A 26,673-nucleotide genomic window follows, 5' to 3' on the forward strand; every position below is an offset into this window, starting at 1 on the left:
TCGACCACACTGGTTGAGCACGTTTTTGCAGGTTCAAGCAGTCGGCCAGGAGGGACTGAATTCTGTAACAACACTAGCCATCAACTTTATTAGGCCCATGTTGGTTTCAAAGTTTGGGTCTCTATGGGCCTACGAGGCCCATTAAGGGATTATTCTTTTTATCTTCAAGATACATTGTGCCGAAAGATGTGTTTGTAGAGAGTTCCAATCAAGAACATGAGTAAGTTTTTGTTGACATACAAACCCCCAACATCTCCCCTAAATTGGGATCTCTATCCGTTGGGTAGAAGATTTTGCTTTCTTTACACTTATTAGTTAATGAAGTAGATCATATCCGTTCAAAGGCGGACTCCTCCTCTTGAATGTATAGTGAAAGGGTGTGAGATAGGAGTACAATCCTCTACAAATTGATGTAAAGGATTGAGATTCTTCAATTTCCATATTGAAAAGAACCAATCAATTCATAAACAAGCCAAGTAACTCCAACCATTTGTCTCTCACGTCCCTAAGGGGTTTGCTCAATTAGTAAATACCATCATCTCATAAATAAGAGATCAATAATTCAAAACTTCGTGGGGTTAGAGATTTTGTTCCTCAATTAGATATAAGAAACTCACGCCTTTATGTATCAACCTACCCTAGGACTAGTCGAGGATCACATCACACCTAAGCTAGTCTGGACTCTGGACTCCTCAAATCCATTTAACAAGAAAAACCAAATCTTCCTCTCTTACACTTGTTGATTTGTTTATTCGAACCACTGTCCTTCTACACCTTCCTCTCCCCGCCCCCAATTCCCCTTCTCTTTCTCATCGATCCCTGGAACTATACGCTCCCAAGTCCCAAACCTTTTGACTAGTTTGATGATGACTATAAAATAAAAAAGGAAAAAGAAAAAAAAAATCTTAATCATATATGACTACGACTACTGAGAGAATATGATGATGATATGTTAGATTTACATCAATGTGCTCTAATCATTCTATGATGAGTTTGTGTCTACCTCGCATCCCCTCACTCACTTTGTATGGTCAACTCGGAAGCTAAAAACTAGAGCATCCTTAGTTTGAATTCAAATTTTTTATCCACATGGCATCTATAAGAATCAAACTAAGCCTTTTAAGGTCCCACACCTAAAAGAGTGAGTCTTATACCCCAATAAAGAGGTGCTATTTGGCTCTTTCCTTGGAGAGTTGGAAGAAATCTCCCAGTGAATGTCTAAAGATTTATAGGATTTAGTCACTCGCAATAGTATCCTAGACATTGGATTAGAATATTACAAGTGGTTGAATCCTATAACTCTCTAGACATTTAAGAAGAGGGCCCTGGACTTTGGAGATATTGATAATAAGAAAGAATTGTTGAATTTTTTGCTTTTTTTTTTTTTTTTTGTAGCTTGTATATGGGGGGAGAGAAGAGTGGCTTATATATAGGGGGTGGCTTACATATAGGGGCAAAGTCTCGACTTCATGAGATTTTAACTTTTAACCTCTAACTCATGAGGTTTTTTTTTTTTTTTTTTTTTTTTCATTTTTCATTTTTTGGGTAAAGAAACTGTAACTGTCTACTCACCCACATTCTTACATCTTAGTTTGGGAAGTTCAAATCTGAAATTTCTTCTATGGCTGTGAAAAAATCCCCTTTTCCTTTGAACGGTGTCGGCGTCGTCAAAATAAATCATATACCATACTACTATACAAAAGTACAAATATAGATTTTGGACCCTTGGTATATTTTTAGAACTCCTCCCAAGATTTGCATCTCTTCATTACTTAACTAAAAAACATCCTTGTTTGTCCCAACATATCAATAAACAAGTGAAAAAAAAAACCATAAATATATCATTCCTTCAATGCCCTCTCTTTTTTGAATAGCTTTTGGAATGATATATTTATGGGTTTTTTTTTTTATTTTTGGGAGGGGGGTTAAATATCATTATAGTGCAACGAACTCGAACAACACAATAGCCTTTAACACACAGAAACAAGAAACTAGGGATCAAAATTAAGTCAAACTGTCTTTCCCGAAACAGACACAGTGGACGTAGCCCTTCTACCCAAATAGTCAACCACAATGGTACCTAACCTGAGAACAAACAAAAACTTACAATCCAAAAAAGATTCCAAAAACTACTGAATTTCCATTACTAAATCCCTAATTAAGGTTAGAAGTAGCTTCAATACCCTCTATAGTATTCATTTCTTTTTGTATGTTTCTGTCTCTCTTGGGTACTTACTTCCTATTTAGTGTTACTTTCTTCTTTAAAAGATCACCTCTCACTCAATAAAAAAATGATTGTCTATCCTCCTCTCTTATACTTCAAAATGAACAAATTGCCTCTTATGTTTATCCATTTAATTAACTGAAGTAATTTTTTTTATGCCCGTATTTTTCTTCCTTTTTAGTTTTACTTTTAGTAGGAATCCCATTATTTTGTGACTAATTTTTTTTTTCTTCTTTTTTTTTCAATTCTTCCTTTTCCCCCTTTTATAGAAATTCCTTTTTTTTTTCTTTTCTCTTTCGACAATTCTCATAAAACATGGAGAATTGAAGTAAAAAATACCTTAATCTACCCCACAAAAAAATATACATTTTATAATAAAAATAAATGAAAGATGATTATTATTGTCTCTTATACTATAGCTTAATTATTACTTCTTCTTTTATTTTATGCACTTCTCAAAATTGTTAATCCAACCTTAGATTTTGCTATCCAGTGTTCGATCCGGGTCACACACTTTTTTTTTTTTGGTGAGTCTCCCAAAGACGGGGACCTTTTGCATCCACAAGGTTTCGATATCGTGACCTTACTTAAGCGGATTAAGCGTTTTACCACTTGGAACAACCCCGTTGGTAATTATTATTTTATTTTATGTACTTCTTGAAATTGCTAATCCAACCTTAGATTTTGCATGTAATTACTGTTGCCCTTTACTCTTAAACTTGGTTATTTAAGTGATGACATGGCATTATTAAAAATTCCCTAAAAATCCTAAATTTTATATAACTTATTTACATTTTATATTAAATTACATTAAGGACCTTCCCCTCCAACCCCACCACCACCTCCTCTTTCTTCCCCTCTACAATGTTTTCAAACATACCTTACTATTCAGAGATGTGATGACGATGTGACTCTAAATGGTTTGAAGATCAAAAAATTAAAATCTGTGGGTTTCTGAATCTGAGTTTTTGAGGGTTGGGGGTTGATCTCAGGAAGGTTCTATCCAATGATTATGGGCTTCTCAGGGATGAAGAACTGAAAAGGAAGCCAGTAGATCGATATGGGTATGTTGAATCAAATAAGTGTAATAGTAAAAGAAGTAAATTGGGGTACTCAGGAGCTTGATTGGGAAAGGAATCCATTATAAAAGCTAAAATTGAACGAGCTAATTCAAACTTGAGGAAATCTAATTACAATTCAAACAAGAGAAACTGGAGTGATGACACTCTAGATTCTGAAAAGAGAAATAAATTTGAATGTAGATCCTGCAAGAAAACCTTCCCATTCTCAAATAATGTTAGGTAGTCAAAAGGGAGCTTGTGCTTGGGCCTTTTCAATGTTCTTGGTGAAGGCTTTGCAGATGTGGGTCTCCTAAGAAGGCCCATACAAACTGCTTTTGGAGCCCATCGAAGCCCACCTTCCTTCTTGGACCCTATCTTGCAAGATATTGTTAATTTGACGGGTCGTATCGGAGTTGTAACTACTTTTTGTTTGTCTCTATAGACACTAATAGTATGGCAGATTCTTTAGCCTAGATTCCTAGAAGGATGTGTTGGTTTCGGGCCCGATTACTTGGCTCCCCTAACTATCTAATGAGGATGCCATGGCCTTCCCCTGTTTTTCTTTTGAATGAATATGCTTTCTTACCAAAACAGGAGAGAGCTTGGGTCACTTCCTTGTTTTTATTTTTTTTTTTTTTGATAATCCACTTTTCATTGAGAAGTACTAGAAAATACAAAGCTTTCTAATCCAAATGGTAGAAATCGGCCAACAAGTCCTACTAGTAATGGAACAATATGTCCCATGACATTCCCACCATACAATAACGGTGAAGCTTATTAGTAAAAAAACTTATAAAAGTAATAATAATAATAATTATACTAGTTTATATAAAATAACGTTAGCTATATTGACAACTAATCAAAGTGGCGCAGCGGAAGCGTGGTGGGCCCATAACCCACAGGTCCCAGGATCGAAACCTGGCTTTGATATTAAATTAATTTTTTATTTTTTTTAAACCTTTTTAGACATTTTTTACTCCTAAAACTGATCATATCAAGCAATCAAATCACCATTTTGTCCAAAATGGTAAAGTCATTATTTTTTCGTACCCTTTGGACATTTTCACCCCTACGCCGACATGGTCAATTTTATGGATAAAAATATCAAAAGAGGTGAAAAATCACTATTTTTATTAGTTTTGTAAATACAGACTCATTATAGCTAGTTTTGTAAAGTGAAACATTGAATGACTATTTTTGTAAAATAAAACCTAAAAGTTGTTAATCATGTAATTTTCCCGTTGTTCTTCAAAACTTCCGTCATCTCAATGACAAATCCAAAAGGAAAATAATAACTCGCTTCCTCTTTAAAAAGTGAAAATAAATTACTTTTGTGTTCACCTGTCCCATAAGATGAGAAGATAACAAATAACTTCATTTTGACTAGTTCTACTCTCTTTTCTATTTCTTAAATGCGTTCTATATATTTGATATGGTTATGTTTGTACTGTGAAAAAGTGAAAATTTTCAATGTATCATCAAGGATGGCTGATGAGTTCCATTCCTCTTTTATATTCTCCTCTTCTCTGGTCCTGACTGAGTCTTCGATCTTGAAGGCCTCAATGTCTTATCTCTTTTCCAATTTGGGAGTTCTTATTTCGGTTTAGCTACTAGAAGCTACTCTTTTGCTTATTTGATCGGTTTGTAGGACTTCATTCACGGCAACTAGATTTTTCCTCAAATAGTTTGTTAGCAATATGGATTAACGATATCATTTTTGTAAACTTATATTCAAGTGGATGGGTGTTTGTAATTCAGCAAAGTTTTTAAACCCAATAAACCTAATGAATGAATTGCCAATATCCTCAAACCCTAGGTTCCGTCTGCGACAAGTGTCTGGATTTTTATTTGCTCCAACAGCTGCAGTGTTTCGCCGATTATAAATCAAATTGTGGGGATATAAGTATAAATACAAATAATTTAAATTACACCCAAAACCTTTTAGTCTATTGTCAAATGGAACTATTTGAGTTCCTAAATCGTTCGAAAAATGAAAATAATAGATTAAAGCGAGTGATTACTTGAATTGATGAAAATCTCAGTCATGTACTATGAATGACATACATTTTATAGCCTTTGCTTTTCTATAAGATAACATTATAAAAAGCTTTAGATTTAAGGTTGTTTAGGGTGTTTGGTAACGTTATTCAAAAACATTTTTGGCGTTCTTTTGTTCTTTGGGAACGGAAAAAAGGTAGAGGTACTTGGTAAAACGGTTAGTTTTTATGTTATTGAAGAATGAGCCAATCAGAAAAGTTGTTATAAATAACGCATTTTCAGAGCATCAAAAAAATGTTTTTACCATATAATAGAAACGGAAGTGATAAAATTTGTTCAAATTGAAACTTTTAATAGAACGAGTTTATCAAACACCAATTTATTCTATTAGGGTTCTGAAAATATTTCAAAAACGGATTGATCAAATGTCCATTTATAAGCAAATAACGGTCTTTTAGCACATAAACATTCAAAAAATTGTTTTGCATAAGAACTGGTCCCTCCGAACAGAAACGTTACCAAACTCATACTTATGTTCTTCGCCATTTGAGAGATCCTGAAGAATTTTCTTTTCAAGCTCTCCACTTCAAACTCAATTAATTACTTGTTATATTGCATTTATATTATCATCTTGAATTGCCTTTGTTATATAAAAACCTAGTTATTCTATGTAGGTCCCAATCTTTTTTTTCTTTTCAGATTACCTCATTTTGATTTAGGGCTTTTTATCCTTCATTGTGTCTCTCTAGTTCTTGAGTAACTGAATTTCAAAATTTTGTTTTTTTATCACAAGAGTCTTCAATTAGTGTAGGTAGCATAAAGAACAACTTTGATTTTTTTTTTTTTTGGGGGAAACAACTTCGACTTTGATGACCTAGACAATAAGCACTCTCTCCTTTCTTGCTTGGAGTCCGGATCAGCTACCCCTCGTGCTCCTCGACAGCTTTACCACCATAAATATAAGGGACCAAAATGTTAGATGATGAAATATTTTTTTGTTTTTTGTTTTATATAATTTATTATTATTTTATTATTTGTTACCTGTAGACCCCACAAGATTTGTGGTGATAAAGCCATTGAGGAGCTCAAACTGAAGGGGTGATGATCCTGATACTCTTGCTTGCGCGGTAGCGAGATAGTAGAATCGAGGGCTCAAAAATAAAGATTTAGGAATTTAAGGAGTCTTAAATGTAATTTATTTATTTTTTATTTATATCCTTACATTTTGATTTATAATCTAGATCTAAACTTGTACACCTGGCATGATCATCCGTCCTCTTCCCGGCTTCTTCAGGCATACGGTTTTTCCTTTTTATTTTATCCAAAAATCGTTTTCGAGCTGTTTTTTTATTTATTATTTTCATAGTTTAAAACCCACATGAAAATTACGAGGACAAAACTGTAAATGTACAGATTTTGTAAGATTCACTGCTATCTCACTCTGTTGTTCAGTCGTTCTTCACCTATTTCTTCTTCATCTCGCATTAGTTTTTTCGTCGCTACCCTTTGATCTTGTTTTCATCTTTTTGTGGGGACTTTTCTCTCCCATTTCTCGGTTTCACTGCGTCTCTCTCACACTCTCTCATCTTGGGTTTTATTATTATTTTAAAATTTTTATCGCTTCAAAACCCTAATTTATTCAACGTACAGGCACAGCGCTCTCCGCCATTTTGACTCTTTTCGAGCTTCCGGTCTCGCTTACGTTCAGACTTGGCACCGTTCGACATAAACCAATTCGGGTTCGGTTTTCGGGTTCAACCGGTCGATTCGTCAACAATATGGGTTATTTTAAGATTTGAAATAGTTTCACTGACGGATAATCTTCCGGTCGATTCCTCCCGCCACCCTCAGTTTCAGCCCTAAAGATTTCTCGGCATCAACTTGTTTCAGCCGCAAAGCGAAACTACCAAGTTCGAATAATGGAGAGTTCTGCTGTTATCATGGACTCCATAGATTTGAAGGTGACTGAGCTCCTCAAGGAAGTTCAGCTTGACTACTCTCCAGCAGTGACTCAGTTTGTCGACGAAACTGTTGCTGCCATTAGAGAAGCTATAGACAAAATTCCGGAGAACTACAAGGTCTGTACAATCATTAGGTTTCCCGTTTTGGAACCCTAATTCACGTATTCAAGTCGTAATTCCTCCAAAATTATGCAGGTTACCTCAGATGCTGCTCCTGGATTTATCAGAGACATCGGCGCAGACAAATATGATTTAACTTTCAAAAAGCCAGCAGTCTTCGAAATCAGCGGTAGTTATTCCATACGTTCTATCGCCAAGCCTAATGTGAATGTCGATCTCTTGATTCGCATGCCCAAGGTGCCTTCTTCTATTCTATACTCACCTATTTGTATATATTTTTTTTGATAGATCGTTATTTATTTTGAACTAGACAATGCCACTTGCATGATGAATTAAGGTAGTTTGAAAATTTTCTTCGCTGTGGCAGGAGTGTTTTCATGAGAAAGACTACTTGAATCATCGTTACCACGCTAAAAGATGCCTTTACCTTTGCATCATTAAGAAGCAACTGATATCATCCTCCCATTTTCGGAAGGTTGAATGGTCTACCTTCCAAAATGAGGCACGGAAACCTGTTTTGATTGCATACCCAGGTGTGTTGCTCTGTTTTTCCTTTTGAAGTCTATTTGTACCACAGTAAATTATTGTTATTATTCTTTTCCCCTTATGTTAACATATTGAATCAAATAGAGGAGATTTTTATCTCTATACTGACTCCAGTCATATGGTTTTCTCTTGCAAAAACTGATGACAATGGTTGCAACTGATAGCTCAGGAGCTCGTTGAACTTCCTGGGTTTTTTGTTAGGATAACTCCAACGGCGACTTCCTTGTTCAACGTATCAAAGCTAAATTTATCAAGAAACAATGTTAGGGCACTAAACCAAGGTAGCTTTCGCTCACTGTTTTCTTACCAATGCAACTATGTCTCAGAGTAGAGGAGTATGGTATTGAGTACCCATACTGACACTATTTTCATTCCAGTAGAAGAGCAGAACGGTCAGCAGGCTTCGCCAAAGTATAACAGCAGCATTTTAGAAGATATGTTTCTAGAGGATAATTCGGAATTTGTCAAGAGAACTTTTCTTGAGTGGAAGGAGTTGGGGGAGGCTTTGATTTTGTTAAAAGTATGTTTTTGGGCACCTTACTGTTCGCGAGAGAATTTATTTTTGTTGCTGGTAACCAAGTGATGCAAATCTTTTATCTACAGTAGAAATTAACCTTTTCTGCTAATTATGCAGATTTGGGCTCGTCACAGAAGTACTATATATGTCCATGATTGTTTGAATGGATTCTTGATTTCTTTCATTATGGCATACCTTGCTACAAAATCTGGAAGAAATCGTATTAACAAGTCAATGAAGGCAAGGCAGATTTTTCGTGTTACATTGGACTTCATAGGTACATTTTTTGTCAATATTTTCAAAATGCTGCTTGGATAATTTTGTCTTTGCTTGTTCAACTGCTAAACACTACGGTATATGCTAAATTCCTTTTTTCCTTAAATATTGTCTGTTGAATTGAAGTAGGAAAAGAAAGTTGGTAGCAGGAAGTAGGTTGGGACCCATGACTTTGTTGGAATGGGAGTTTCCAGTCAATTTTTAATTAGAGGTTAAGTGTTACCTAATGATTGTGGGTATATACTTATGTTCCTAGAGTGATCCTTTTTGCTGTGGACGTCTATATTAGTATCGTCACTAGGGATTATTCTTCCTCAAAAGTCAAACCTTTTGGAGTATCTATTTTTACCGTGAAATATTCTAGGTGTGTGTTGGTACTCATTTTATTGCTTTTCTTAAGCTTCAAATCTTGGTTTAGTGGTCTGTGTGGCATCTTGGGAGTTTGCAGAAACAGAAAAAGTGAATTTATTGTAATGTTCACCTATTACTGTTGTAAATGCTTGAGTACTTAGAAGGTGAGTGAATGACCTTATATGTGAAAATAACCATATTTGTACTGTTAGACTGAAAATTCATCCAAAATGGTAATTTGGTTGGACGCTAAGTTGGTACTGCTACCATAGCTAGGTTAAGAGATAATTCAGCATACATACGTTGTTAGGATCTTATAGAGGCCTTTATGACCTTGGCCTGTAAATGGGCCTTTTGCCCAGAATAGAAAGACCCCTTAGAAGTTAGAATAGAAAAAGAGATTATATTTGTCGTGAAGTGCAAAATAGTATGGATATACACTAGATGTTTTAGTATCCTTTATCTTTCATTACATATTCTACACAACTTAGTATTAGATTATTCCACATTCAATAAAAACAATCTAAATATGTTTCAAGAAAAAAGCATAATAGTAAAACTATATAGAGAAGCTTCATCATATACAGTTCATAGGATTGTCTAGTTGCATGTTTTTTTTTGGATGAATAAATAATATATTAAAAGCAATAAATAGAACAACAGGAGAAAATTACAAAGAGGTTAAGAAAAGAAGGGGGGGGTGGGGAGGGAGGAGCAAGGAGCTCAAGAGGGGGAGATGAGAGAGCAGTTGAGGCCCTAGAAACTAACAATTAACCCATTTCTGGGGGTGTCGGCAACAGGGGGATGGGGAAGGGAGAGCAATCTAGAAGAAACATAAAAAAAGATGGCTTTCCAAATCAAATCTAAAGAGCGAGATTTGGGAGTCCATCTTCTAAGGTTGTGCTCCCACCAAATGTGATGGATGGCAGCGTCGAAGAGTAACTTGCCAAGGCGATAGCAAATGGAGTGACCGGTGAAGTTCCGAGAGATCCAAGACCAATCACAAACAAACCCATGTGCAAGGTTTAAAGTATCTCACGATACCATACGATACTGGCCGATACGTATCTTTATTTGACCCAACCGATACGATACATCTCTCCATTAAATTACACTAAAATACATTAACTAGAGCGATACAATACTCGATACAGGACGATACGTCTCTTAAAATCACCTTACCTATACGATACTCGATACCGATACTTTAAACCTTGCCCGTGTGAGCGTCTCGAGCGGGGCCAAATGGATGCTAGGGCTCTATCCCAAAGGGGACAGAAGAAGGGACAGGAGAAGAAAAGGTGGTCAATGTCCTCAGAACCACTCCAACAAAGGGTACAACTAGGGTTGACGGGGATATGGCGGCTAATGAGGAAGGTTTGGGTAGGGAGAGCATGGTTAAGAGCTCTCCAAAGGGTGAGTGAATGACGGGGAATGTGGCCTCTGAACCAAACCAAATGGGACTAGGGGACAGGGGGTGGGGATAGCGGAGAAGGTTCCAAGCAGAGGAAGTGGTGTAGGATTTGGACGGCAAGGAGGACCATATGGTGGTATCTCGAGGAAGGTTAAGGATAGGGGAGAGAATTCCAAACATGGGTGAGACTGAGGTGGGGGAGAGAGGAGCAGTCCCCGTGGGAGATGAAGATGTCAAGGGTGGCAGTCTTAGGGATGCGGGTCTCATAGATTGTGTGGGGGCCATGAAACGTGAAGATAATGCCCAACGGATGCCAAGGGTCAAGCCAGATAAGGGTGGAGGAGCCAAGCCAGACTTGTATAGATATTGCGGAGAGAGCATGGGGCCGAAGGAGAAGTAACTTCTTCCAAATCCAAGAGGGATTTGAGGGGGCAAGAATCAGTCCAAAAAGTGTCCTGTTTGAGAATGTAAGAATAGACCCAGGAGACCCAGATGGAGTCATGCTTGGTAGCAATCTTCCAAATGAGCTTGAGGAGGCATGCCAAGTTAACATCAAGGATGCGACGAATACCTAGGCCACCCTCAGCTTTGGGACGACAGATTGTTGCCCAAGAGATGGGATGGAGGAATCTGGAAGCTTCTTGGCCTTTCTAGAGAAAAGCACAAAAGAGGGACTCCATGGGCTGGATAATGGATTTGGGGAAAGCAAAGATACCACTCCAATAAAGGTAAGAAGATTGGAAGATAGATTGAATGAGCACCACTCTCCGAGCAAAGGATAAGAGCTTTCCTTTCCAGAGTTGAAGCTTTTTCCTAATATGATCAAACATAGGGGAGCAGTGGTGGTGGGTGAGCTTACCGGGGATGAGGGGGAGACCAAGGTAGGTCATAGAGAAGGAGCCATGACTGAAATTGGAGAGCTGCAGACGAGAGGCTCTGGTAGAATCCGAGACACCAGAGAGAAAGTGGATTTGCTGGAGGTTGACACGGGGCCCGAAAGAGATTCAAAGGAGGAGAGGGAGGAAAGAATGGTGGAGATGGATTGATGGTCAGCTTTGGAGAAGATCATGAGATCGTTCGCATAGGAGAGGTGGGTGAGGTTTGTGGATCTACATTTGGGGGTGGGAGAGATGAGGAGTTGATCCGTGCTTGATTGGAGGATACGAGATAGGACCTCAAGAGCCAGGGTGAACAGGGAGGGGGAAAGAGGGTAGCCTTGGCGGTTTTCCACCCTAGAGGGGAAGTAGCCAGCAGGGGAGCCATTTGTGATGATGGAGAAGAAAGGGGTGGAGATACAAAACTCAATCCGGTGGATGGACGGAGGAAACCCATAGCAGAAAGGACCTCGCTAATGAAATCCCAACGGATAGAATCAAAGGCTTTGTGAATGTCCACTTTCAAGAGAGCAGTCGGGGAGTGAGAAGATCTATCAAAACCTTGAACAATTTCCACGCAAAGGAGAATATTGTGCGAGATGCTTCGACCCAAAATGAATGCAGATTGGTTAGGGCTCATAAGAGAGGGAATAACCTTTTTGATTCGATTGACAAGGATTTTGGATATGAATTTGTAGATGACATTGCAGAGGGAAATGGGGCGGAAATTAGAAAGAGAGGAGGCTCCAGGCTTCTTGGGAATGAGACAGAGGAAAGTTTGGTTAATGGAGGAGATATGTGAAGGATTGAGAAAAAAGCTCTGGATGGCATGTACAAGATCCTCCACAATGAAGTCCCAGGACGAAAGGAAGAAGCCCATACTAAAACCATCAGGGCCAGGGGCCCGATTTGCTTTGTGAGAGCGGATAGCAAGGAGGATCTCCTCACAGGAGGGGATAGAGTGGAGGGAATCCAAGTCAGTGGGAGAGACGAACTTGTTAAGGAGAGAGGGAGGGATGGGAGGCCGAGGAGGGAGGGAAGGCGGAGAGAGATGGCTAGAAAAGAAAGAGACAACTTCATTTCTGATACTAGGGAGATCAGTGATCCATTTGCATGTTTACATATGCTTGAAGCATTGGGTTGGAAAAAGAAAACTTTAAAGAGGTAGTTAGGTTTTAGACCATATGACGTATGGTGGCCATGTTATTGTCAGCCTAAAGAATCTCTCTAAGTCAATCACTATAGCCCTTAGTGTGGAAACTCTGAAACTTGAGGAATTTGGCCAGATGATACTTCAAATCCATCCAAATGTTGGAATGGATGTTCATGGTTGGCCACTGAGTGATGTAAACCCAAGTTTAGGGTTAGACTTCAGGATCTTCTAATTGAATTCCTGCACTCAACTAGGGTTTATGGAGGCTTGGTTAAGGGCTTTTATAGGTCCTAACACTGCCCAGGTATGCTGAATTTGGGATCCCAGATCTGAATTTGTATAGGAGTTAAAAGTTCATGGTTGGCCACTGAGTGGTGTTAACCCAAGTTTAGGGTTAGACTTCAGGGTCTTCTAATTAAATTCCTGCACTCAACTAGGGTTTATGGAGGCTTTGGTTAAGGGCTTTTATAGGTCCTAACACTGCCCAGGTATGCTGAATTTGGGATCCCAGATCTGAATTTGTATAGGAGTTAAAATTCAGGCTTGAAAATCAAATCCTATTTCAGTAGGACTGGGATTAGGGTTTTGGCCACAAGGAAAAGGAGGGCTAGGGCTGCTGGTTCTGTAAAGCAGAGAGGTGTGATGAATGTTTTAGGGTCCAAAACTGGTTTAGGTAAGAAAGGATGAGGTTAAGATGTTTCAGAAATTTTCTGGAATTTCTGAAAATCCTGCAACTTGCACTTGAAGAAGACGAAGTGCAGAAAATTCAAAAACCTGGAAAACAGGGCTGCTTTGGGTAAAATAATGTTAGAATTCTGTTTTAGGCTTAAGGGGACCTAAAGGAAAGGGTAAAGGGTTCAATTGGGGGCTGGGAATGTGATTTTCCTGTTAGGGCTAGGACTGAGGACGTGGGGAAGAAGAAGAGGGTGGAAGATGGCTTCTAGGGCTTGGGGATTGGCTGGAAATTTAAGACAGAAGGGGAAGAGGTTGGGGCTTAACTTGTATATTGAAGGAACTGCAGAAGACTCTCTGTAGGATGTTTGACTAGGTGATTGAAGATTTTGAGGTTAAAGAACAGTGCACAAATCCAGCCGTAGGTCACCCTCCCAAGGATCCCACGACTTCCCAAGTCTATTTTCTCAAAACTCAATCATTCAATTCATCTCATCTAAAAATTACAATGCAGAAAGAGGCTATTTATAGCCTAAAATTAAAGACTTGGACTCAACTAGGGAAACTTGTTTGCTAAGCAACCCAAACTTACTAGACTAGCACCTAAAAATTAGGACTTCTTATTGGGAAATAACTCTTTCCTAATTTACAACTCAAAGACTCTTAGCAAAAGGGAACAACCTTACTTAATCATAAAGACTCCACTTTAGAAAATAAAACCAAAAGAAAATTTTCAGAAAATAATTCCGAAGTGACCCTACTAAATAGACTCGATATGGGGGTGAAAATGGCCATTTTGCCCCTTGGGTCAGTTTTGGCCCTGTTTCAGATGGGCTTGGGCCCCTTCTAGTCTTTTTTGGGGCTGTGTGGGGGTTGGATACATCACTGAGTCTTAATTCAGTACTAAAATAGAGGACTCTCCCAAAAAATTTGATGTTTTCTAGTAAAATGTTTTCTGTAGAAAACCAAAGTTTGTCCGTGTGTGTTTATTTTCATATTTTGGGAGCTCCTTGTGGTACCTTCTTAAGCCTGTTCCAGGTTATCCAAAAAAGCACAAAACAGCAAAAGTTTTGTTTTTTGGGAGGTCGCAATACGTATTTTAAGCTACCAAACATAAGTTGGGTATTATTTGCCCCCAGTCATGGTATAAAATTCATGGGTTGTCTTTGTTTGCCCTTTGTCCAACATTATGTTGCTTGAGAGTGCTAAGCTATTTCTACAATCTACATTCATAATGCAATGGAGATCCCTACTATTTGTTATTTGATGTATGGTTGGATTAGTATTCTTTGGGGGGTTTCTGCTTGACTTTTCAAACCACCTCAAATGGTATTTTTGAATTTTAGGAAGAAGAAAGGTACATTCTGGTCTCCCATGTGATGAAGTTCAAAGTGATTATAGACTTGACCATAATGATGCTGATCCCAGTGCCTTTTTTATCCAATTGTTTTGCACTTCTCTTCTTTTGAGTGTTTTATGCACTTCACTTTCTTTGGCTCCCCAAAGCATGTTTTTTCTAGTTTGCAGGAATATTCACCTGGAACATGTTCTGGGCCCCTTTCCTGATGAAGACTTTTAGTTGACCATTTTCCCTTGATTGCATATAGAATTGCAATCGAAGCCTTGGCATCTTGAATTATATGATTTTCTGTAATTGATAATGACTTGCATTTTGTGATATTCTCATCTTTCCTTCAACTGAAATTCAGCAAGTCCTTCTTTAACTATATGATTTCCTGTAGTTGATAATGATTTGTATTTTGTGATATTCTCATCTTTCCCTCATCTGAAATTCAATTACTTCTTGTTCACTCCTTCAAAGGGAGTTAATTTAGGAATTTACTGGATTTACTGTTATGAATTTATGATGTGATTAGCATTTTAGATTTTACACTATTACGTTGAGAAATTAATGAGCTGAAAATTAGATCTGCTCTTTTTTTTTACAGCCACTTCAGAGTTATGGGGGAAGGGCCTTCTGCTTCAGCCTCAAGGCCAACCCAGTATGTCCAAGGAGGTTTGTTGCTTATTTATATGATTTTCTTTGGAAAAGTGGTTGATGTTGTATCCTTTATTGTTTCCTATCGGGTCTTGGTCTGATTGTTCATTAACTATGGTCCAGTCATCACACGTATGAGCAGGCAAGTCTCTAGGAATTGTTTTTTCTTATTCTATTTGATACTCATTCAGAGATTGGGAACTGCAGGAAACAATGCAATGTCTCCAGTTATTTCCAGTAGTATTGTGTAATTCATCAGCTAATTTTAACCTAACATTCCGAGTGACGAGGAGTGGTTTCTTGGAGGTAATTTTTACATATGGGGTATATTGTTTTGAGGAAGATGTTGGATCTCACTGTTTATTTTCTATGTGCATTGTACTAATCTTATAATTGTTATAAATATACAGCTTCAAGATGAGGCTGCTGTAGCACTTCATTGCATGGATAAATGCAGAGATGGTGGTTTTGAAGAGGTTTTCATGACTAAGGTTGACTTACCTGCTAAATATGATTATTGCATAAGGTGTGTTATGAATTATCATACTTCAAGTTTTTAAATATTTTCAATGATGTTACATGATATTTAAGCTATTAGCACTACATTATTTATTCTTTGTTTTTACTAGCTTTTAACTAGATCATGTTCACTTACTTAGTTACTTGAGCAGTGGTTTCTTCAATAGAACAAACCCTTGTCTCTTTACAAGGAGGGATAATGTAAGGAATCTCTTTACAAGGAGGGATAACGTAAGGAATGATCACATTAGCACTGCATTATTTATTCTTTGTCTATAGTGGCTTTTTACTAGATCATGTTCACGTGCTTGAGCGGTGACTTCGTCAATAGAGCAAATCTTTGTTTCCTTACTAGATGGGATAAGGTAAGGAGTGATCATATTAGATATGAGTTCGGAGTTGTTACGATACATGATTTTTTGAGTACTTGAGGTGGTGCGGCCATGTTCAACAGAGCCCTTCATAGGGCCTAGTCCAGGTAGTCATATGATCCTAGTGGAGGGAATAAAAAGCATGGTGGGAGATCTCGCCACTCAAGAAAAGTGAGATCTCGACCGAGATGGCGAGATCTTGGTCGAGATCTACCAAAAAAATGGCAGTAGTCTCAGTGGCCCATCTCGGTGGGTTTTAGGGCTCTGGTTGGGCTGAAACTTGGTATTTAGCCTATTTAAGGCTTTTTGAACACATTGGTGGCCTTAGATTTGTGAGAAAATAACCCTAACTATGTCTCCTAAGTCGACCCTATGTGTAAAACCGAAATTCTGTGAAATGCAAGGTTAGAGACTTAGAGTCTTAGTCTCTTAGAGTCTTAGAGAGTCAGAGAGACAGAGACAACATGTAATATTGTAATGTAAAGATATCAAGTAATTCAAGTTAATGAGTTATCATTTATCAACTATCAAGTATCAAATACAATAACATTACACATCAAGTATTCAAGTCAACAAGTGATCAAAGTTCAAACTATCAAAGATTCAAAGTAATAAATTGTTAAATACTTAAATGTCTTCAAAATTTTACAACCATAAGAATTAAGAAGATTACAACTTAGAACTTACAAGACTAAGAGTCTAAGACTAAGAATGTCAAAACTCAAAATTACAACGTACAACTTACAAGACTAAGACTAAGACTAAGAGTATGACTGTATGAGTATCACTCAGCATTCTGCATCAATTGATTCTGAACGGTGGCCACATATGACTCCCAAGTCAATCCATCACTGAAGTATGTCACATATTGGTTTATATGGAATTGATATGTCTCCATGTCAGAATACTGGAGGAATAGCACTCTGGGATAACCGTCAATCGTGGGTGGGTGAAAGAGCCATTGTTGTTGTTGTTGTTCATATTGTTGTTGAGTATCTGGGTAGGGGTTTCTAAACCGCTCAGTTAACAACCCACCTTCACTCCCATATGTGTACTCTCCAGGTGCAGGGTCTTGAGGAATAGTATGACCTCCATAAGAAGAATACCCACTGTAATCTGACCCGGTGGAGTGATCCCTGTATTGGTACCCCGATGACTGCCAACTGTTCAAACTCTGCTGTTGTGAATCACTCTGACCATGATCTAGGCTCATGCTTCCCATGTTGAATTCAAGATCATGCATGCTCGCATCATCATTCGGTTGCCCCTGCCCCTGGTTTGATCTGTTCAGCGAGATAGAGGCTCGAGAGAGGCGAGATATGCCTCTCTTGAGCAAGACAGGGGCTTTAAAAAGCCTCTAAAGCAGCAGCCAAAATAGACCCATTAGCAAGATCTTGAGCGAGATCTGCCATCTCGCAGATCTCGCCACTCACAAAAGGCGAGATATCTCACGAGATCTCCCACCATGATCAAAAGAACTAGGGTAGGCCTAAAATAACCTTAAGTGAAGCGGTAAGGAAAGACATACTTAACTTAGGCCTGTCTTCTAGTCTGATCTCAAATAGAGCTGATTGGAGATCTAAGGTCCATGTGGTCATCCCCATTTAGTTGGACCTCATTGTTAGTATTGTTGTATGCAAAAACTCTGACATACTGATGTATCTTGGGTTGGGCTCCCCTAAAATTGGGCCAAAAAAGGCCCTAATAGGGCATTCAAAGCTAGCCAAATAATCCAGGGGTATTTTGGTCATTTTTCAAGATCATTTTTGGGGCTGAATATAGGTCTTAATAGAATCCCCTCGATCCATCAAGGATATGTCTTTATTTTTCTGTTTGAGTCGGTAGTTTTTTAGTTATAGTCCATTCAAGTTAGGGTTGAGTTGTTAGGAGAGGGTTCCTTATTTTTAGGAACCTTATCTTAAATTAGTTCTATTTTAGTCTGAGTCCATGTTTTGTTTAAATTAGCAAGAGTTTAATTTAAGTAAGAGTCTATGTGAGGTGGTAGTATCCTAAACTATAAAGGAGACCCACCTTGAGTCTAATTCCCTATTAGTTAGAGTCCAAGTTCAAGTTAGTCAACAGTGGGATCCTTATCACTTAAGGAATCCTAGTCAAGTTAAAGATTGTTGTATTCAGGCTATAAATAACCTTTTAATTCTGAATAAAGCAGATTGGTTGATTCGAGTTAAACAGAGGCTTGGGCCATTGGGGAAGGAAACCCTTACGGCCTGGGCTGGAGAGTAAATCTCAAGTTTAGAAATTCTAGCGATATTCTCATCTTCTTCAAGGCATTCCAGCAGCATTAATTCAACTAATGAAGCATCTTCAAGCTTACATCGGCAGAATTCCAGCAAAGTACCCACTCACAAGTAAGTCCAAGACACCACCAACCCATCGCAAATCCCTTTAGACGCTCCCCCTTTAGTTTCCTGCCATTCCAGCCCCTTCCCCTAGACCAAGAGGCCTTCCCCCTTGCAAGTAGGTCATCCTTGCCCCCCCCCCTTCCCCTTTTCTGCAAGCAGCGGCACCTCTCCTTGAATTAAACCCACCACCCCAGCCCCTCTTGAACCCTTTCCCCCTTTTCCAGAATTACAACCAACCCTAAAACATATCCCCTAAGCCAATTAACCTATCCAACCTATTTTACCCTAATCTGAAATTTTCTGTAAGTTGTCTTCAACCTTGGACTTCTGCAGAATTTTTAGAAACTTCATAAAACCCTAAACCAGACCTTCCAGACCCACATCAACCTTTCCAAAATGATGAGTCCTAATCTGAAACATGCAAAGTCAGAGCCCTAAAACCCACTGGCCAAAACTTCTGAAAATCCTAATCCAATCGCAGTTGCATTGGGGTTCCAATTTCGAACCTAAAACTCAGACATCACTTTGTTTTAGATATGTAACTCAATCACAGCAGGTTTGAACATCAATCCTTGGCCCATCCTAAACCCTAACCGAAAACCCATTCCTAAAACCCTAACCCTATCTGAGTCACAGTTGGCCAAGGACTGGATTTTCAAATCTGAGTTTGAATTCCTAGTAAATTTCTGACCTGAAATAACATTCCCAGCAGTTTATTGGCCTTTAAAATCCTAGCCGAAACACCGAAAGCAATCCTAACTGAGGGCTGGTTCCACTTTGAAGATCCTGAAATCTAACCTTGAACCCTGGGTTACATCACTTACAGCAGAATTTTGGGGAATTAAGAAGCGGTGCATGGCTAATAAAGATTGACGCCCTAGAGATTTTTTCGATTACTGTTTGTTCCCTTCCCTCCCCCCTAATTATTCTTCAAGAGTGTTGTCTCGAAGTTGGGATAAGGCTTGGATGATGTTGTTATTGTATGCTGATTACCATTTTTCATTATGAAGTCATGGTTGGTTCTGGTCGTAGTGATCTGTTAGTTGGCATTTATGCTGAATCTGAAGTTTGATTGTCTTGTTGAGTTGGAAGCTAGGGTTTGGGTCAAAAAATTAGATATTTAAATTGTTGGGCCATTGCTGTCAGTTAGATTTATTACATAATGGAGAAACTGTATCCAGTGCTATGAAGTTTAAACTTAGTTAAAGTCTGATGCCATTTAGTACTGGATAAAGTTGATTTCTAAAGTGTAATTTCCTGTCGCAGACTTGCAGCTTCAGTTGTGTTAAGGTTCCGAATGCTGGGGATTTCTGCAATTTAGATATTCTGATTTCCGCAGTATATGAAATCTATGCAACCTAGGATTTCAAAACCCTGATTTATGTCTATGGGCCTGCCAATGATAATTAAAAACCCAAATAAGGCAAATAATGGCAAACTATAATTATATTGTGATTTTAGACCCTTCGGGTAAGAATGCAGGTTCAGAGATTAAGCAGGAAATAGACTTCGATTGCAAAGATGTTTGTGGAATTCTAAAAAAAGAACAGGAAGGAAATAGAACTTTGTGGAATTTGAAAACAAGAATGGGAATGAAATAGAACAAATTCAGAAACAGAGGAGCTTTTCAGTAATTTTTGAGAAGCTGTCCTTAATTATATTTAGCAGCACTTGTCCTCCACTTAGAATTGTGTCTACAAAGATTTGAAGAAGGTTAGTTCTTTGTAGCTCCCTCCTTGGACTGGATACTCTAGGATAGGTCATAAACCCTTGCGAGCTATTCAAGTTAGAGGTCAGAGTTGTGATCTTAGGCTCTTTTTGGTATTGTTTTTCATTTTGATTTGGGTTTATTTAAAAAGTTCATGTGAAAAGAGCATTCCTGCTTGAAGGCAAAAATCAGCTTTCCTCTTTGGAAATAAATCCTAGTGGTTCCTCAAGCCTCATGACTCCATAGGAAGAGAAGAGAACCCAACGAAATCCAGATGAAATAAAGCAAGAATCAGAATAGCAAAGATATGTTCTCTTCTTCCTTCAAACTTGTATGAATGTAATCAACGAACCTTATTGAATGACAATAGAATGATAGATTAGAACCTGTTGACGGGAGCAAAACCACCTAAAATTTTAAAAGGAAGAAGTCTATTTATAGACTGAAAGCAGTAGAATTCAAATGTTAAGCTTATATGACGATGACTGATGAGTGATACGGTGAAAGAGAAAAAGAGAGGCTTAGATCAATCTGAATAATCGAATGTAAATTCTTACTCTTACATCTCTAATTCCCAGTTTTCTGTTTATTTCCTATATGGATCCCGAAATCTATCGAAGGATCAATGTAAGTGTTGCATATCTTATATTATAGAAAAAACCAAGTTGTTCTTGTAATCCTTTTTCAGTATTTTGAAGAAGTAATTGGTTGGGCCATCCAAAAATGATCCAAAGAATTCTAGGAGAACTTCTTCGGATTTGGAAAAGGAGTAGTGGATACCACCATTTTTTAGGCTTGATGTTGTAGTACACGGACCAGGTTTTAATTTGTGGGTCTTTTCCTTGTAGGGTAATAGTGTGACTGTGGGAGGAAGAAGAGGAGGACCTACCCAAAGAGGTTGCCACAAGGGGGAAATCGTAGGTGAGGAGTGAGCAATGAAAGATGAGAGAACAAATGAGAGACCTGCAATTGCAGGGTAAGGCAAATAAGTCTTATAAAGAAGTTTTGCAGTTTAACTGCAAAACCTAACTGTTAAGAACACGAGATAATAAATTATAGTGCAAAAATGACATGAAAATTTTTGGCTACCGTAGCAGACTCAAAAGTCTATTCTGATTTTTGGGGTTTTCTTCATTTTTTTCTAACAAAAATAAGTTAAAAAAATGATAACAAATACACACACAAAAAAAGTTAAAAAAAAATAAAACGAAAAAGAAAATTTGTCAGAAAACGAAAATGGATAATGATACCAAAAAGAGCAGATCTTACTCCTAAATTCATGCTTGATGTGAAGTTGTCAGTGAGAGGCTGCTTTAGTTTTAAGAGAAACCCTCTGCCATGTAAGCGTCTACAAAAGGTCAAGGAGAATCTGTTTGCATAATCACAAGTGTCCTTCCTCTTATTATTCTTACAGAAAGTCCTTTGAGCGATATTCTGCTCTTTTTTTTGGATGAGTAAATAATATATTAAACCGAAAGAATGAAGAAGAAACAAAGAATGATACAAGAGGGGGGGTGAACCAGCCTCTAAATAGGGGGCTGGAAAGTGGAGCTAAGACCCCAGGAGACCACAATGAGCCTGTTCCTTGGGGTGTCAAAGAACGATATTCTGTTCTTATTTAGCCCATTTTTGAAACTCCCTCTCTCAAATTTAAACGGCTATTTTGGCATGCAAACCTTTGTTCCTTCCTTAAGGGTCATTTTGCTGATAAGTCATGGAATTGTCATTAAACCCTTAGATTGAGTTATTTATGGTTTTTGTGGGCTAGTACTGATATAATGTTAATGAGTTTTGCTACTTGAGCCTGCATGGTTTACCTTTGCCAATAACCCAATACTCATATTTTAGTATTGAATTCTCTATATATGTGAGTAATTTTAGTATAGTTGCTAATATGTGCAGTAATATCATGGAAATCCACCAAAACTGCAGTAATATCTTTTATTTAGGTTGTGTCAGACGTCAGACTCATTTGATGGGTTGGCCTTCACTATTTTATTAGATTTGGTTCATAGAATTATTTGCATTATATATGTCTAGGTCTGGTAAAACCTTGCACCATTGGAAACTTTATGCAAAAACAGAGAAATTGTTGTACATCAATCAGCCTAATGAAGTCAACTCTTGTTTCTTCATTTCGATAATGTTGGTTTCCAAATGTTATTTTCTTCAATATGTATTAGGAGGGAGACTGGTGAATTATTATTTAAATTCGGGGCTCTGCTTTTGCGGAAGCCTTTGGCACTGGGTTTGCGCTATTATCGTTGAGATCACATTGCAGCATTTTCTATTTGCATCACTGCTGTGCTATCAACTACGTCTGAGAATGCACACTTATAAATGATCATTGACTTCCTCGGTGGCAGTATATTTTGTTATTACATCTAATTAGACATCTTCACATGTCTCTTAGGTTGAATTTGAAGGGAAGAAGTGAGGTTTATGCTTCTGGCTTTTGCTTGGATGATGAATGTTGGAGAATATATGAGGGCAAGGTACATTCTCTTCTAGAGCAAGGACTAAGTGATAGGGCCAAGCTTATTCGTGTTGTCTGGAGAAGCACTCCTCCTGACTGGACTATCAAAGAGGTATCCAAACTTTTAATCTTCAAACCATGGTATTATTGTATGCTTATGTTTTAGATCATAAAGTTGGTTCTGAAATACATGTGATTCCAGGGTTTCTTAAAGTTTGATAGTGAGCCATTGGTTGTTGGGATATTAGCTAGTACTTCTGAGAAGAGTTTTAGAGTTGTTGACGTTGGTCCACATGCTGAGAACAAAGAAGAGGTATTTCGTTTCTTCCTCCTCACCTTCTGTGCCCAAAGCATATCCTAAGTTACGTCTGCTGACAGTTTCACCTTGTGCACCACCTTGTGCACTAGGTTCTCAAGTTCCGAAGGTTTTGGGGAGACAAGGCAGAGCTTCGAAGATTCAAAGATGGGACTATTGCAGAAAGCACAGGTGATGTATCCACTGATCATTTCTTCATCACTAATTTAATTTCTGCTTGTTAATGATGAAATGCTGCTGACTCTATGTTGCTGTTTTGACAGTATGGGAGTGTGGGCAATGGGAAAGACATTTAATTATTAAGAGAATTACTGAGTTTGTTCTAGCACGACATCTTTCCCTGTCGGATGGGAATATGATGCATTTTGTGGATCAGCTTGATTTCAGTCTTCTGCATGGTGTTCGAGGTATCAAGCATATGTTCCCCTTTTTGGCATCTTAATTAATATTGTTCCCAAATCCCACTGTCTGGCTTGCTTTCAAAGGGATCAATTAACTGAAAGGTGCAAATGGGTTCTGAATCCCAGACGCATCAGTGCAGCGTCACTTATTTTGTTTTAAAATGAGTTCGCAAGATCAATCATTGCCTATGGCAAATGGTTTTTGAGGTCTTTCTTTTGTTTCATGTAAGAACTATGAGTCAAAAAAGAATGAGAATTTTTTGGTTATTTTCAGATCCAATCTCATCTACTGGAGATCTTCTTGCGGCATATGAAGTTCTGGCAAAGCGACTGCGTGCTTTGGATGACATCCCTTTGAGAGTATCCAGTGTACAGCCTTTAGACTCAGGTTCTTTCTTTGAACTTGCATATCCATGAAAAATTGGTTGAAAATATACACTTTTTTATGTGATTCTTGTTTCATTTACAATTTATGGATTTCGTCGTTGCACTTCTTGTTTTAAATTTAAGAAAACATGCCATTTTATTGTGTTTGAAGATGGTTTCTGTTTTAAAATGGAAATCGAGAATGCATTGACATTCGGCGTTCTCCATCTCAATAAAATGTTGAGAGATTGGTTTATGGATTTGCATTTAGTCAATTAGTAAAGTGGATTCCTCCCTTGAAAATATCCAGTATTGGAATTATGGAATGTCCTCTCAAAACTGTGGAATTCATAAACTCTACCAGAAGGTGCAATTACCAACTTCTACACAAATTACCCATGGAATTCATGACTCTATTAGAAGGTAGAATTTCCACCTTCTACACAAATTTGATATGGATGAGATCAGGTGAGCAGCCTCAGTTGGAGATGGGATCAAATTTGTGGAATTAATGAGATTTTAGCTGGGTAAATGGTTGAATTTGCCAGTTGTCTGAAAGGAATAGCATAAATCTTGGGACTAAGATATAGGTATTGTTGTCTTTGGAAAGTGAACCCCCTATAGAAGGAGATCTTGTCAAGCGAACTAGAGCTATTGTGGAAGTTCCTTCAGGAAAGCCAGTGCCGGAGCATGTGGTTGACATGTCGGGAGTACCTATAGATGCAAGTGGTGCTCTAGGTAATCACGAACGTGTTGAAGAAAAAGCCCCTAGGATTATTGAATGTAAATGTTTGCACAAACCTATGCAAACATGGCCATAAGATGTGGATATCCTGGTTCTGTATTCCATGGTCAATGAGAACTTACAATTGGGGACTTACATACTAGAAAACAGCTGTTGCTATGATGGAAGAATATCAAACCAAAAGCAAATAAACTCAAGGGGTACCTCTGAACTATGCAGAAATTTGACAGAAATGCTTAGCTATGACATAATTGCTTCAAATTCTTCCAAAAGTGAAAGCTTTGGATGTTCCATTCTTGTAGCAGGCATTGCTTCGGGATCTTTGCACCTTAGGAATCACTGGCAAGGATTCATGGTGTACCACGGGGGAATGTTTCATTATAATGGAATTCATTCGTTAACAATCTATGGTGATCTTAGTGAACAGGTGGCATATCGACAACTGTCAATATTGTATGCTGATCACCAGCCTGTGAGGCTTTCTCTTGAGATGTTTTTTATTTACATTCTTGTGTCTTTGAAAGAGCTGCTAGATGATTGGACCAGACAGGTGCAAGTAGGTCAACCGTGATAACATCATGGAAACACAAGATGGAGATGTATCAGCCTATATCCTCAACAATCTGATCCCCCTTATACTGTACAAATTTGTTAGGAAATAAAGTTCTTTCGTTATGGAATTAGTTCTGCTATTAACATCGGTTTATCTGTCAGTCGTGTTGTGTGTGCCGCTCAGTTGAAAGCTATAAAACAAGTCTGTAGTAGTCCGTAACTGGAATTGGTACAATATCCAAAGTTTTCACTTTGCTCAATTTGGGTCAGACTGTGATACTGCAACTCAGGCATTGGCTTCCAATTGAAAAACAAATTATGTTATTTGTGCAGCTTCAATGGATTTTTTGCTGGATTGTCAGCAGACAGAATTTCTCAGTATGAGAGAGCCAGTCCATGGGTTTTGCCTTATCTATGATGAAAGGCAGAATGCTCAACCTAAAGATAAAGAAACAGTATCCAAAATAAAAGTGAGTTACGTGTCTATGTATTCTTTGCATAGGTGATATTTGTTTGCTTTCCCTTGAGTGAACCCCCCTTTGCGGCTTTGCCCTTTATAACTAAAGTTTTTTTCCCTCTTAAATTAAAATACTTTTCATTAAAAAAAAAAGGAGACCTGGTTCTAATAGAATAGGTTTCTCATAAGGCATTTCTTTTCTTTGGCTAAGAGGAGGGGAGCAGTGAGGTTGGACCCTTCACTTGTTGTTTGAAAATATACAACAACAACAAGAAGCCTTGTCCCAACTAAATGGGGTTGGCTATATGGATTCTCCTCTTCCAATCAGCTCTATTTGAGGCCATACTCTGTACGAGGCTTAAGCTATCCATATCCTTTCAATTTTAAGGTTATCTTAGGTCTACCCCTAGTTCTAATTCCTACTACTTGGATTAAATTACTTCTCCGTTTAGGGGCATTTAGGTGCCTCTGTTGAACGTGGCCGTGTTACCTAAATCAACTTTCTCGTAACTTATCATTTACCAGAGCTACTCCTAGACCAGCTCTTATACGATCATTCCTTATTTATCATTCCTAGTTTGCCACTCATCCATTTTAGCTTCTCCATTTCTGCTACATTGAATTTATCTTTGTGATGTTTTTTAACAGCCCAAAACTCTACACCATACAACATAGTGGCCATACAACGGTCCTTTAGATTTTTCCTTTGAGCTTTAAAGGAATATGTCGATTACACAAGACGCCACCTCTCTACTTCATCCACCTTATTTTAATTCCTTGGGGAACAGCATCCTGTATTATCATCTTTTTTATTTATGATTGAGTCAAGGTACCTAAAATAATCATCTATGGAGTCTTATTCTCATTAAGTTTCACCATCCCATTATCTATCCAATACCAAAGTTGCACACTAGATGTTCTGTCTCCGTTCTACTTAGTTTAAAGCCTTTTAATTCCAAAGTTGCTCTCCATGTTCTAACTTGGTATTAATCCCACTTGTGTCTCATCTACCAAAACGATATTAGCAGCAAAAAACATACAACAAGGAACCTCATCTTGAATTTCTTTGGTTGAATCATCTATTATAAGTGCAAGTAAATATGGGTTTAAACCTGATCCTTGATGTAACCCCATTGTAATCTAGAATTCTGATGATTGCTCTTTGAAAGACCGTCATTAAGTTTTCATTCCATTCGAGGCATAGACATGATTTGGACTATGAAGGTTGGATA

At 38.0% G+C, this 26,673-nt stretch overlaps 1 protein-coding gene across 3 annotated transcripts in view; it reads left to right on the forward strand.

The window, feature by feature from the left end:
- Nucleotides 1–6,751: 6,751 nt before the first annotated feature.
- The window catches only part of LOC149017719 (nucleolar protein), a 36,168-nt gene continuing 16,246 nt past the window's right edge, over nucleotides 6,752–26,673 (forward strand). The window contains exons 1-15 of one of the 3 annotated variants that reach the window (XM_089152038.1): nucleotides 6,754–6,848; nucleotides 6,934–7,361; nucleotides 7,440–7,601; nucleotides 7,732–7,897; nucleotides 8,075–8,191; nucleotides 8,288–8,430; nucleotides 8,545–8,704; nucleotides 15,118–15,185; nucleotides 15,375–15,473; nucleotides 15,578–15,693; nucleotides 22,542–22,716; nucleotides 22,807–22,917; nucleotides 23,013–23,091; nucleotides 23,184–23,327; nucleotides 23,596–23,709. In XM_089152038.1, coding sequence (XP_089008164.1) covers nucleotides 7,203–7,361; nucleotides 7,440–7,601; nucleotides 7,732–7,897; nucleotides 8,075–8,191; nucleotides 8,288–8,430; nucleotides 8,545–8,704; nucleotides 15,118–15,185; nucleotides 15,375–15,473; nucleotides 15,578–15,693; nucleotides 22,542–22,716; nucleotides 22,807–22,917; nucleotides 23,013–23,091; nucleotides 23,184–23,327; nucleotides 23,596–23,709 — 1,813 coding nt within the window. In that variant the 5' untranslated portion in view covers nucleotides 6,754–6,848; nucleotides 6,934–7,202. Of the gene's footprint in view, nucleotides 7,362–7,439; nucleotides 7,602–7,731; nucleotides 7,898–8,074; nucleotides 8,192–8,287; nucleotides 8,431–8,544; nucleotides 8,705–15,117; nucleotides 15,186–15,374; nucleotides 15,474–15,577; nucleotides 15,694–22,541; nucleotides 22,717–22,806; nucleotides 22,918–23,012; nucleotides 23,092–23,183; nucleotides 23,328–23,595; nucleotides 23,710–26,673 lie in introns of all 3 variants that reach the window. The other 2 variants (XM_089152037.1, XM_089152039.1) reach the window with 2 other exon arrangements.

The sequence above is a fragment of the Hakea prostrata genome, chromosome 4 (assembly GCF_041222555.1).
Source record: "Hakea prostrata isolate BN-2017 chromosome 4, UWA_Hpros_2, whole genome shotgun sequence".
In the NCBI taxonomy this organism is placed as follows: domain Eukaryota; kingdom Viridiplantae; phylum Streptophyta; class Magnoliopsida; order Proteales; family Proteaceae; genus Hakea; species Hakea prostrata.